Source organism: Oncorhynchus nerka, linkage group LG18, assembly GCF_034236695.1.
Source record: "Oncorhynchus nerka isolate Pitt River linkage group LG18, Oner_Uvic_2.0, whole genome shotgun sequence".
NCBI lineage: Eukaryota > Metazoa > Chordata > Actinopteri > Salmoniformes > Salmonidae > Oncorhynchus > Oncorhynchus nerka.
The window spans coordinates 45,212,647-45,226,699 of record NC_088413.1 but is presented as its reverse complement, the minus strand read 5'-3'; the positions used below and the strand labels follow the sequence as shown (position 1 = coordinate 45,226,699).

The 14,053-nt window shown below is 42.1% G+C and overlaps 1 protein-coding gene across 1 annotated transcript in view; it reads right to left on the bottom strand.

Annotated features, from left to right (window-relative positions):
• Positions 1 to 179: 179 nt before the first annotated feature.
• Positions 180 to 14,053, bottom strand: part of LOC115145965 (cation channel sperm-associated auxiliary subunit beta) — a 45,072-nt gene continuing 31,198 nt past the window's right edge. The window contains exons 16-28 of the mRNA XM_029687684.2: positions 10,628 to 10,779; positions 9,314 to 9,504; positions 8,682 to 8,878; positions 6,787 to 6,969; positions 6,389 to 6,529; positions 4,726 to 4,868; positions 4,265 to 4,462; positions 4,058 to 4,168; positions 3,763 to 3,873; positions 2,851 to 2,992; positions 1,847 to 1,947; positions 1,544 to 1,618; positions 180 to 1,408 (exon numbers count right to left, since the gene is read on the bottom strand). Coding sequence (XP_029543544.2) covers positions 1,187 to 1,408; positions 1,544 to 1,618; positions 1,847 to 1,947; positions 2,851 to 2,992; positions 3,763 to 3,873; positions 4,058 to 4,168; positions 4,265 to 4,462; positions 4,726 to 4,868; positions 6,389 to 6,529; positions 6,787 to 6,969; positions 8,682 to 8,878; positions 9,314 to 9,504; positions 10,628 to 10,779 — 1,967 coding nt within the window. The 3' untranslated portion in view covers positions 180 to 1,186. The remainder of the gene's footprint in view (positions 1,409 to 1,543; positions 1,619 to 1,846; positions 1,948 to 2,850; positions 2,993 to 3,762; positions 3,874 to 4,057; positions 4,169 to 4,264; positions 4,463 to 4,725; positions 4,869 to 6,388; positions 6,530 to 6,786; positions 6,970 to 8,681; positions 8,879 to 9,313; positions 9,505 to 10,627; positions 10,780 to 14,053) is intronic.

The following is a 14,053-nucleotide window of genomic DNA, read 5'->3' as shown; positions in this document are numbered from 1 at the left end:
GAAGACTCCCCAAACATATGGAAGAAGGTACTCTGGTCAGTTGAGACTAAAATGTAGCTTTTTGTCCATCAAGGAAAACTCTATGTCTGGCGCAAACCCAACACCTCCATCACCCCGAGAATTCCCCACAATCAGTCTTACAAACTGGTCAGATTGAAGGAATGATGATGGCTGGAAATTCTTGAGGGAAACCTGTTTCAGTCTTACAGAGATTTGAGACTGGGACGGAGGTTCACATTCCAGCAGGACAATGACCCTATGCATACTGCTAAATCAACACTCGAGTGGTTTAAGGGACACATTTAAATGTTTTGGAATGGCCTAGTCAAAGCCCAGACCTAAATCCAGTTGAGAATCTGTGGTATGACTTAAAGATTGTACACCAGCGGAACCCATCCAACTTGAAGGAGCTGGATCAGTTCTGCCTTGAATAATGGGCAAAAATCCCAGTGGCTAGATGTGCCAAGCTTATAGACACATACCCCAAGAGACCTGCAGCTGTAATTGCTGAAAAAGGTGGCTCTACAAAGTATTGACTTTGGAGGGGGTGAATAGTTATGCACGCTCAAGTTTTCCGTTTTTTTTGTCTTATTTCTTGTTTGTTTCACAAATATATTTTTTTGCATCTTCATAGTAGTAGGCAAAATATATTTTAATTCCAGGTTGTAAGGCAACAAAATAGGAAAAATGCTAAGGGGGGTGAATACTTTCACAAGCCACTGTAGCTGCTCCTATGCAGCATTCCACTTTAATATGGGTTACTACGTACTCACGACTATGAGTGATGTGTTTTCTTTATGGATCCTTCCCGACTACTCCTACAGGCCTGAGATAATATGTGATACTACTACATTATATTCTGGTAGGTTGTATCTGATAGGGTCCTAATGGCAACAAATCCTGGTTTACTTTTTGTGAAAACATTTTTTACAGTTTGTATTTTCTTTGAAAACACAGCAACAACCAATAAAACCCACTCCGAGCATGTGTTTTTCCTTTCATTTGTACCTTTTCATCTTTGCTAGTTTCTTTCAATCTTTTCCAAATACAAATTTCATGGAACACACATTTGAAAAAAGGATCAATCTGAACACTAAAAACATTTACATCTCATACTTAGGTTAAAAGGCTAAAAATGGAACGTACAACTCTATAACACACTCTTACAATGCCGAACTGTAAAATCCTACTCGGGTCCCTGTGTCGTGGTAGAGTTCTGGGTTCTGGTTGGCGAGATGGTGGGCTTGTGTTTCTTGAGGAGGGTTTTGATGCTGCTCTTGGTTGGCATGGCAACGCCGTTGTATATGAGAAGGAAGCCAAAGAGCAGCAGGCCTCCCAGGATGATGGCTGCCATGTTGTTGACGAGGTGTTGGGTTGGGAACGCCAGCGGAGGCTCATCTACGTAGATCTACCCGTATGGAAAGAGAGAGAAAGGGAGAGCAAGAAAGGAAGGAGAGAAATAGGTGAGGGCCGGAGGTTATCTTGCTCTTCCTCTTTTTTTATTCGTTACTGACTTCAGTGTAAAAGCTACAGGGTTCCTCACCTGTACCTCCTCCACCAGGTCACACAACACAACTCCAGGAATGACAGAGATACGGAAGTGGAAAAGCTCAGAGCCCTGTGGAAAATAATGGTGGTGGTTGTTAGGTTGGAGAAATATTATATTTATAACATTGTCACAATAAAACCCCAGATGGAAACTGCTATTTCATAGCACAATTCGCATGACTGAAATGACAGTATGTCTATGCAGACGTTTTCAGATTACACTCAACTGTTTTACAATTTATATTCAATTTATATGACAATTTATGTCATATAGTCAGGGAGACTGTAGATTATTTACATATAGGCTGATCTGCAGTCCTTCTGGGTTGTAGAGATTGTTCTTTAGACTGTCTTCAAGATATTGTCTCATCCTGTCCATGGTGGGGGTGGCATGGGTCCCTACCAACACAAAGGATGGGAAAAGACGGGTTAACAAAAGAGAATGTGTGTTTCACTATAGTGCACTAGAGACCTGCCCATTAGGCAACATTTTGCAAGGGAAGTCATGATCACACCCTTTTCTGGTTGAAATCAGTTTTTCTGGTTGAAAAGATGACAGAAAATATTGTATTTTTCACATTTTAAAGTTGCAATCCTGAATGGTGAAACTGCCACGTCCGTTTGGGATATTACAAAAACACATGTTTTTTTGTTTGTAGTTTTTACCCCCTTTTCGCCCCAATTTAGTGATATCCAATTGGTAGTTACAGTCTTGACACCCTGCCCGTTTAACCCGTAGGCCAGCCGCACCAATGCGTCGGAGGAAACACCTTACAACTGGCAACCGTGTCAGCGGGATCGAACTCGGATCTGTAGTGACGCCTCTAGCACTGCTGCCCCATTCGAGAGGCCCCAACAACAAAAGACGTTACAACAAACACTGTTTTTTTCCCGACTCGGACATCATTTGGGGGACCGAGTGGCACAGCATTCTAAGGCACTGCATCGCAGTGCTAGAGGCGTTACTACAGAGCCGGGCTGTATCACAACCCGGCCATGATCGGGAGTCCCATAGGGCGGAGCACAATTGTCATCCGGGTTAGGGAAGGGTTTGGTCGGGGTAGGCCATCATCTTAACTGACTTGACAAGTTAAATAAAGGTTAAATAAAAATTGAACACGCGATAGAACAGCAGAATGTGTACTGCAAATGATATTTTTTTTACTTGACGCACCTCGCCTCCATTTCAGCCACAAAACAAAAACAAAGGTGCTGGGGCGGACAGTGGTGCTGTTTCCCCTAAAGCTGATTCCATCTTTAAAAACGTCCTTATATTGCAAAACCTTCTGGGATGAGACTGACCTGTGACCTTCCAGCTGGTCCGGTTGTTGACCTCTGTGACAGTAACAAAGTAAGGAGAGCAGAGCGGGTGGTCAGCGTGGTTGGTTCTCCTCAGGAACAGGGTGATGTTGAAGTCAGTCACAGGAAACGTTAGCCTCAGCACCTACAGTACAACACAGAGGACTTGGGAAAGACTAAAATACTTTTTAACCAATATACAATTTTTATATCATTTCATTCATGTTCGCAGCCAACAAGAATGAAATATGCAGAATGCACAGTTACATTAAGACAATACTTTAATATATTCCCCTAAGTGGTACTAAATATGAGTGTATAGCATATTCAATATTGTTTTGTGTTATAAATGTTACAATATTTAATGTATAGTACCAGTCAGAAGTTTGGACACACCTACTCATTCAAGGGTTATTCATGATTTATCTATTTTCTACATTATAGAATAATAGTGAAGACATCAAAACTATGAAATAACACATATGGAATTTGCTTATTGAAGCTGTTCTTGCCATAATATGGACTTGGTCTTTTACCAAATAGGGCTATCTTCTCTATACCACCCCTACCTTGTCACAACACAATTGATTGGCTCAACGCATTAAATAAAGAAATTCCACAAATTAACTTTTAACAAGGCACACCTGTTTATTGAAATGCATTCCAGGTGACTACCTCAGGAAGCTGGTTGAGAGAATGCCAAGCGTGTGCAAAGCTGTCATCAAGGCAAAGGGTGGCTACTTTGAAGAATATAAAATATTGGTTACTACATGATTATTTAATAGTTTTGATGTCTTCACTACTATTCTACAAAGTAAAAAAATAACATGTCAAAACTTTTGACTGGTACTTTATATGTAATTGTTTTGTTTTTGGAAGACATTGAGGATTGATCACACTGATACAGATGTGTACCCTCTGTCTGCAGTCAGAGTTGATGGCTAGAGGAGAGACTTTCAGTATGTCTGTACAGCCACATTCCTCTGCGGACCTTTTCCCTGCACACTGCTTATACCGACCAGAGTTCTGGAAGAAGGCACACAATTTGTCACCCACAGACACTATGTATCACAGCTTACACCCAATGCAAAACACAACACAGAAGCACACATAGACACTTGGTTAAGTTACACTGCACAACAATACAAGACTTGCTCAGCTTGGAGACAAGGTAGTGCTAACGTGTGTGAACCTTGTGACCTGTGCTCACCTTGGAGATGGGGTAGTGCTCTCTGGGGCGGGGATGACTTGGGTCAGCGTTATAGATGTTGTCTGAGGTCGGGATTAAAACACCTAGTTGGGAGGGAGGCCGGTAGTTCACCTGAAGCACACACACATGCATCTCATTATCTGCACACAGGTCAACTAATAAAACATTGATCGCATGCCTGTAACCCAGTGTGTCTCTATCTCTCACAGGCAGGTTGAAGAGCCTCTTGTTGTCCATGTGATCCTCTGGATCCGCGTGGATCCATTCGTGGTCACTGATTGGCTGTTGGGAGACATAGACGATTTGGAGTCCCTCGGGGCAGGAGTTCTGCAGTGTGAAGGTGAAGGAGGAGGACCTACACAACAGAGAGGCTTCTGGGATGTATACCGTCACTGTGGTGGTTGCCTAGGGGCAGAGGGAAAGATATCACAACACAATACAATGGAGGAACAGACTTCAGACAACTGCATTCAGCAGGGTTGGGGTTCTTTCAATTAAAAAATGGAATTGGAATTTCAGGTAAATTCCAGAATTGAGTGAATTGAAATGGAATTGACCTATACCCTGATATACTGTATGCAACTACAAAATGTTTTTTATGTTATTATTAGTCTATATAGGCAAACGCGAGGATGATATGAGGGTGATTTGGAGTATTGGGGGTATACCTTCTTGCAGAGGTGACTGAAGGCGGTGAGGGTGAGCATGTGGTTGTTGGTGTCGTCCCAGGAGTGTCTGGCTGTGACTCGGATGGCCAGAGGGTTGGTCAGAACCACACGCATGAACTTCTTATGGTACACCATGGACAAAGCTGCACGCACACAGGTTTTGTTAGAATGAGAGCATTAAAGCTGGACTCCTTAAGTGGTGAAACGGTTTGGGATATTACAACAAAGAGGTTACTGCAAAAACCAGACATCATTGAACACGCGTGACAGAACAGCAGAATAATTTAATACAAAATGACCACACTGAAGGAGGCCCTGTTTCCCCTAACGCGGATCTCAATCTTAAACTATAGACTACCCTTTCAAAAGAATGTAGGCAATGATACACAGTGAATAGGAATTGGTGTTAGGTTCTAATTCTCAGACTGAAAACTCGGACACTATGAAAGCTTAAACCAAGTTTATTCTTCCCCGGAGGATCAACACAGCTGCATTAGACAAAGACGTTGTTCACACAAGTACTGATATCTAACCATTTCTCCTAGGCTGATTCTCCTCCTACACATCTGAACAAACATGGCATCTTTACTGCTAGGCAGGAAACTAAGTAATACGGCCATAAACTTTTCTTTCTGCCTTAATGTGACCTGACCTCGACCCCCTTCATCACTAATCCATGGCTCTCTCCCCTTATCAACGCCTGCCACATGTGATCGCTTTCTCTGCACTCAGCACATTCCAATCTTAATTGCTGTAGTGGAAATGTCCTGTATTTACCAAATCATGAGAGCAAACCACCACACAAGTCAGAGTTATCATAAAGTCCATCTTTAATTATATGAGCTCCATCACAACCCTGTGACTCTCAGATCAATTCAGTGTCTATAAATTAATTCTCTGAGAGTCCTTACAAAACAGTTCTTAGTATCATTTATAGCCAAGACACACCCATCTCAACTCACACGACGAATAACAGATCTTAGGAACATTACAAAGGAAGACTCTACTTGAGAGAAGAGTATTCCATAGCCAGACAGCGTTAGCTATAAATTATCGTTCAGTTTGCTCTCCTAAAACGAGGTTCTACTTCTCGTTCTTGGTACAACATAGTACCAAGACATTAGGATATATATCAATTGTCATTTTAGACACTCCCATTCTGGACAAGCTCACGGAGACACAGTGACTGGCACACAGACATTGTGGAGCCAAGAGATAATTGGTTCCCCCTCAATCAATCCATTCATGGTTTAAAAGACATGTTTACATATAAAGACAAGCTTGACCTCTCCCCTCTCTGCGGCCCAAGTAACTGAACCCTGACAGAGAACAGATAACTGCAACCGGCCAACAGTATTATCCAAAAATAGACATTCTAATGACATATCTCACATAAGCATGCAATAAAATAAATAAAACATATTATTTATAAATGTTACCTAAATAATTCTGATTCCGCCACGACATTGCACACACTATATACCTTCTTCCCACAGATAACCATTTACTTCTGGTGTAGAGCCTTTAAACCTAAGCACTCAATATTTCAATAGGATACCTGATAATTAACCCTATCCCAAGTTTAGGAGTTAGTACCCAGAATCCATCATTGGTAAGAACCCAGACACCACACACCTCAATCCCCCACACCACCACTACTCACAGTAGTCGGACATGAAGGCCTTGAAGGTAAAGTTGAGCTTTTCTCTGACGTTGATCCTCATCAGAGCGTTATTCCTCACACCGTTCAATGACTGCATGGCGTGACGACATGGCCCCTCCTTCATCCCCCAGCTCCCCCGGCCTAGATGGATAAACGGATGGATCTATTTCACACATTTAAAACACATACAGGGTTGGTTTCCCAAATCTAGATAAAGTCTCGTCTTGGATTAAGAAGTACTTTCAATGGAGAATCTCTTATCAAGCATACTTTTTAGCCCAGGACCAGGCTTAATCTGTATACAGGAAACGAGCCCATAGACTTACCTCAGGCGAGTACTACAACAATACACATTCAAAATCATTGAGGATGTAATAACACACAATAAACACAGTAACCTGCAGAGTGGAAGAGCAGCCACTCTCCTGACCGGTGGCTGGTCAGGGGGAGCACTAGGGCTGGCATGGTGGGTTTGGCTAGGGCACTGCCGCTGGGCAGCAGCCCTGTGATGAGGTAACTGCTGAAGCCTGGTGCTACCACAGCCTTCCCCACGTGGGACAAATTAAACCCCTGGGACGGATCTGGACAAGACAGGACAGGACAGCTCAGAGTTCACCACAGGAGAAACAGCAGCAGGGTTGACTAAAGCAGTGTTTACCACAGAAGAATGATAGTGTTATCATCTAAGAAATCAAATCAAATGTTATTGGTCACATACACATGGTTAGCAGATCTTAATGCGAGAGTAGCAAAATGCTTGTGCTTCTAGTTTCCGACCGTACAGTAATATCTAACAAGTAATCTATCAATTCACCAACAACTACCTAATACACACAAATCTAAAGGGGTGAATGAGAATATGTACATGTAAGTATATGGATGAGCGATGGCCGAGCAGCATAGGCAAGGTGCAATAGATGGTATAAAATACAGTATATACATGTGATGAGTAATGTAAGATATGTAAACATTATTAAAGTGGCATTATTTAAAGTAGCATTGTATAAAGTGACTAGTGATCCATTTATTAAAGTGGCCAGTGATTGGGTCTCAATGTAGGCAGCAGCCTCTCTGATTTAGTGATGGCTGTTTAGCAGTCTGATGGCCTTGAGATAGAAGCTGTTTTTCAGTCTCTCAGTCCCAGCTTTGACGCACCTGTACTGACCTCGCCTTCTGGATGGTAGCGGTGTGAACAGGCAGTGGCTCGGGTGGATGATGTCCTTCATGATCTTTTTGGCCTTCCTGTGACATCGGGTGCTGTAGGTGTCATGGAGGGCAGGTAGTTTGCCCCCGGTGATACGTTGTGCAGACCGCACCACCAGGCTGTGATACCCGACAGGATGTTCTCGATTGTGCATCTGTAAAAGTTTGGACCCGTTGCGGCGGTATGCAAACTGAAATGGCTCTAGGGTGGCCGGTAAGGTAGTATCTCAAAGCACTTCATAATGACAGAAGTGAGTGCTACGGGGCGGACGTCATTTAATTCAGTTATCTTTGCTTTCTTGGGTACAGGAAAAATGGTGGCCATCTTGAAGCATGTGGGGACAACAGACTGGGATAGGGAGAGATTGAATATGTCCGTAAACACACCAGCCAGCTGGTCTGCGCATCCTCTGAGGACGAGGCTAGGGATGCCTTCTGGGCCAACAGCCCTGCGAGGGTTAACACGTTTAAACGTTTTACTTACGTCAGCCAGTCCTTGTTAGTGGGGCTGCGACGGTGCTACTGTATTATCTTCAAGAGGGCAAAGAAGGTGTTTAGTTTGTCTGGAAGCGTGATGTCGGTGTCCGTGACGTGGCTGGTTTTCTTTTTGTAGTCTGTGATTTCCTGTAGACCCTGCCACATACGTCTCGTGTCTGAGCCGTTGAATTGCGACTCCACCTTGTCCCTGTACTGGCATTTTGCTTGTTTGATTGCCTTGCAGAGGGAATAACTACACTATTTATCTTAACTTCAAGTGTGCACACTTAAATGTAATCTTCCTTCAAATAGATCTGGCAAGTCAGGCAGCTCATAGTTTACCCCAGGAGAAACCGAAGCAGGCTGGGTTAAATAAAGCTATGAGTTGTGAGTAGTGGTTGATTTTTTTTTTTCTTAATAAGACTCATGATGAGAGATTGAGATCGTAGCAAGAAATATCACATTCATTTACTTGGAAGGATAGGAAAATATCTGAAACGTTGCATGATTCTGTTAGAATTTCAGGACTAGTAAACAGCACAAAATAAGTTTGGGAATCACTAAATGTAAATGAACAAACAAGTCAGTTGATGCTATCTTTCTTTCCAGTTACCTAGGTCTTTGAGCTGCAGTGTAACAATGAGCCCCTCGGGCTCCCCCTTCTTCACCAACAGGTCATATAACTGCACAGGCTCCGCATTCAAGCTGGCTCCTTTGATTGGCTCGAGGATCTCCCCGACGACAACCCCGGAGAACCCCTTCAGATAGTGAGTCCGGAACACCTCTGTGATCACCACCATGCCACCGTCACTGGGGGAGAACACACACACAGACATGTATGGACATGCACACATGCACATCTGGAGGACACTGATGGCATTTACTAAGACACATAAGACAATACAAAGATATAAAGAGACTCAATAGTAGATAGGAAAGTCAATATGAGATAAGAAAGTCAATACTAGATCAGGAAGTCAATATTAGATAAGAAAGTCAATAATAGATAAGGAAGTCCATATTAAAGTCAATATTAGATAAGGTTGTCAATATTAGACAAGGAGGTCAATATTACATGTAGACAAGGAACTAAAATAAGTGTCTAAAATAGTTCAAAAGATCCACAAGATGACAGGTTAAAGAGATTTGGAACATGTGAGAGGTAAATGTATGGTTGAGGATAGTATTGAACAGGTGAAAAGGAAATGGGGAGTAGGGAGAGACTAGGGCTAGAGTCCCCCCCACCTGAAGTAGATGACCTTGCCCACGTGGTCAGGTGAGAATTGGCTGGCAGGTGCCACGGTGAGAGGGTTGTTCCTGCCCTGGCGGTTGTGTCCATTAGCATGGTCATTGATGACAACGTTCTCGTGGAGCAGGACTGTGTGGTCTGTGGTGTACTGGAGGGCCAGGGCTTTGTCAAAACTCATCTCATGTTTCTATTGGGACACAAACACACAGTAGGTTAAAAATCAAGATATCAGTGTATGTCTGCAACAGGCCTGACAGACAGGAGAATATCGTATTGGCCAGTAAAAACAACAGATGATGTGCTATAAAGCCATTTCCACACCAACAGTTGTCAACAACTGCAGTAACCCGATTCTTATTGCGTGTAGACCGAAGAATCTGCCGGGACTGAATGGGATACGTGAGATAACCAGCTGCAGTAGTTCTGGTCTTTGGGTTTTGGCACTGGTTATATGGACGTTTCAGAATTGTGCGAAGGCAGTGCTTAAACTGCCTCACTTCAAGTGCTTTGCGCGTGTGCCCATGTGGATCGAAAGGGGCGGGGGGTGGCTTTGGCTGAGAGTTTCCTTTTACAAGGGTGGAGACTTCGCAAACCACCGGAACTCTCAATTTCAAACACATTTTGACCCAGAAGTTAATCACGCAGTTGACCAAATTACGCAAGATTTTACTTCTGGGTTAACTAACATTAGTCTGAGGACAGTGTCTACCCTAACTGGGTCCTGTTCAGTTGGGAATGGTGCCTCTGTGTTTCAAAAACAAAATCTCCCGACTGAACAGGTCTGTACCGTTATTGAGGTGGTCTATTTCAATGGTCCTGTAGCTAAAGCAACTTTGGATGTGTTCAGTATGGCATATCGCAAAACGTTTGCAACACTGACCTCTATGAGGTGGTCAATCTCGATGGCCCTGTACCTAAAGGGCAATTGCACAGTGACAGAATGATGCTGAGACAAACCTTTCACCTTAAAATGCATGTTAAGTTAAACAAACCATACAACTCTATGCACAAGGACCACTTTTAACCAAATCACTTTTTTTGTGCCATCATTCTGTTACCAAACTGTGCACCTGCACTGTTCTTCAAGTAAATGTGTTTTTGTAAAAATGTCTGTGGAAATTCTTAAAAGGTGTCTTTGTGCATTGAGATGCATGGTCTGTTTAACTTTGCAATCATTGGATTTTGTTTGGCATACATTTTAAAGTGAAACATCTGAGTCTCAGCATCATTATGTTACCGTGAAATTGATCTAAAGCAACTGGGGTTGTGTTGAGTAGGGCATACCGTAGCAAAATGTTTGCAACACTGACCTCTATGAGGTGGTCTATCTCGATGTTCCTGTAGCTAAAGCCACTGGGTTTGTCTTTGTCCAGCTGAACAGCAATTAGGATGCCCATGTGACCACACAGTAGAGTACTGGCTACATCCAGGGTCTCGTTCAACCACGCATACCTGGCAAGACCTTCAGGAGGACAAAAATGGGTGGGGATGGGGGAGATGGGATGTGATGGGAATTCTGTCAGGTTCAAGTAGGGCTGTGGTGGTCATGACATTTTGTCAGCTGGTTATTGTCATGCAAAAGACTGCCGGTCTCATAATTAACATCTCCAGGCTTCCATGCATATAAGCCGCCGATGGGACATCTGCATTTAAAATAGCTGAATAAATCTATTTAATATACACCATCACAATAAATCAATTATTTATTTTAGCCAGGTCTAAAGAAAGATGATATGAAGAATATGTATTTTTAGAAGAACAGAATATGAGTTGGCCTACTGTATGTTATCTGGCTATGCTCCATGCCTTAGGCTGGACGCTTGTTCATTTAGCAGACTAGATATGCTAATAAGTGCCGTGGCATTATTTTATATTATATGATTTTATAGTAACTAGAATATAATTGAACTTAGCTGAATAAAATGGAACGGATATTTTTCCGGAGCGAGTGCACATCGCTATGTTGAACGTAAAAGTGATCATTTGAAACAGATCCTATACAATAGATTTAGAGTTATTTGGCAAAGCTTGCAGTCTGTTCCATGCCTCAGTCTGCACACTTTGTTCTCTCATTAAGTGATCATATTTTCCCTATTCTAAATGTAATCTTGCCTTTACTATCATGTAAAATTAGTTTTAATTTAGAATGGGCCATTATCAAATGGGCAGAAACAGGGGCATGGGCAAAAAGACATGTCATCCATTTGCACTCAAATAGTGAATGGAAGCAACTTTGGAGCTGGTTTGGTTATTTGGAGAAAGGAATGAAGGAGAGAGGAAAATATGGAAACGTATAGTGGTGAGATATTCTGTAGCTTAAAGGTAATACCCTATATTACTAGGCATTTCAAAATCAAATACAAATTCATATACAGTGTATTCGAAAAGTTTTCAGACCCCTTGATTTAGAATTCAAGGCACACTTAACCAGCCCGGCTACCACAGCATTATGCAGCGATACGCCATCCCATCTGGTTTGCACTTAGTGGGACTATCATTTGTTTTTCAACAGGACAATGACCCAACACACCTCCAGGATCTGTAAGGGCTCTTTGGCCAAGGAGTGATAGAGTACTGCATCAGATGACCTGGTCTCCAAAATCACTTAACCTCAACACAATTGAGATGGTTTGGGATGAGTTGGAGGAGTGAAGGAAAAGCAGCCAACAAGTGCTCAGCATATGTGGGAACTCTTTCAATACTGTTGGAAAAGCATTCCAGGTGAAGCTGGTTGAAAGAATGCCAAGAGTGTGCAAAGCTGTCATCAAGGCAAAGTGTGGCCACTTTGAAGAACCCAAATATATTTTGATTTGTTTAACACTTATTTGGTTACTACATGATTCCATATGTGTTATTTCATAGTTTGGATGTCTTCACTACTTTGTACAATGTAGAAAATAGTAAAAATAAAGAAAAACCCTTGAATGAGGAGGTGTGTCCAAACTTTTGACTGGTACTGTACATAAGTATTCAGACCCGTTGCTATGAGACTCGAAATTTAGCTCAGGTGAATCCTGTTTCTATTGATTATTATTGAGACATTTCTACAACTTAATTGGAGTCCACCTGTGGTAAATTCATTTGATTGGATATGATTTGGAAAGTCACACACCTGTCTATATAAGGTCCCACAGTTGACAGTGCATGTCAGAGCAAAAAACAAAAACCGACGACCCTAAACAAACAGCCAAGACAACGCAGGAGTGGCTTTGGGAAAAGTCTCTGAATGTCCTTGAGTGGCCCAACCAGAGCCAAGATTCTTGAACCCGATCGAACATCTCTGGAGAGACCTGAAAATAGCTGTGCAGCGACACTCGCCATCCAATCTGACAGAGCTTGAGAGGATCTGGAGAGAAGAATGGGAGAAACTCCCCAAATATAGGTGTGCCAAGCTTGTAGCGTCATACCCAAGAAGACTCGAGGCTGTAATCGCCGTCAAAGGTGCTTCAACAAAGTACTGAGTAAAGGGTCTGAATACTAATGTAAATGTGATATCATAAAAAAAAAAAGTTTTATACATTTGCTAACATTTCTAAAAAACTGCTTTTGCTTTGTAAATATGGGGTATTGTGTGTAGATTGGTGAGGGAAAAAAACAATTTAAATACATTTTAGAATACGGCTGTAACGTAACAAAATGTGGAAAAGGTCAAGGGGTCTGAATACTTTCCGAATGCACTTTATACTGAACAGAAATTAAACGCAACATGTAAAGTGTTGGTCCCATGTTTCATGAGCTGAAATAAAAGATCCCAGAAATGTTCCATATGCACAAAAAGCTCATTTCTTTACATCCCTGTTAGTGAGCATTTCTCCTTTGCCAAGATAATCCATCCACTTGACAGGTATGGCATATCAAAAAGCTGATTAAACAGCATGATCATTACACAGGTGCACCTTGTGCTGGGGACAATAAAAGGCCACTCTAAAATGTGCAGTTTTGTCACACAACACAATGCCACAGATGTCTCAAGTTTTGAGGGAGCATGCAATTGGCTTGCTGACTGCAGGAATGTCCACCAGAATTGAATGTTCATTTCTCTAACACAATACGCCTCCAACGTCATTTTAGAGTATTTGGCAGTACGTCCAACCAGCCTCACAACCGCAGACCACGTGTAACCACGCCAGCCCAGGACTTCCAAATTCCCCCCAGGCCCACCCATGTCTGCGCCCCTGCCCAGCCATGTGAAATCTATCAATAAAGGCCTAATGAATTTATTTCAAATGACTGATTTCCTTAAATGAACTGTAACTCAGTAAAATCATTGAAATTGTTGCATGCAGTGTTTATACTTTTGTTCAGTATATAACTGTGGGTTAGCCGCCCTGTAAAATCAATGAACCAACAGCATCGCCTAGGCCTATATGTTCTCTCCCAGACTCATGAATAGAACATTTGCAGTGTAGCATAAGGGAACCAGTCCATCCAGTATGGATAATAAGTCCATACTCAAAGGCGATTACTACAATTAGTTACATTTTGGAGTACATGCAAGACCAATTATGTACCAAAGACATCTTAAATCAGTTTTTAAAAATAAAATCTTTTTCTGCCATTCGTAATATGCGGTAGGCTATCTATTGTGTAACGTCACAATCATTATTTTAAATCAGTTTTTTTTTCCGGGATCGGGCTCATAGACCTATCCGTATTTATAAACTCTATGCGTATGGGTGTTTTGAATTAATCATCACCTTAGAAAGCGCTGTCCATTTAGTTGTGTTCGGCTTTGA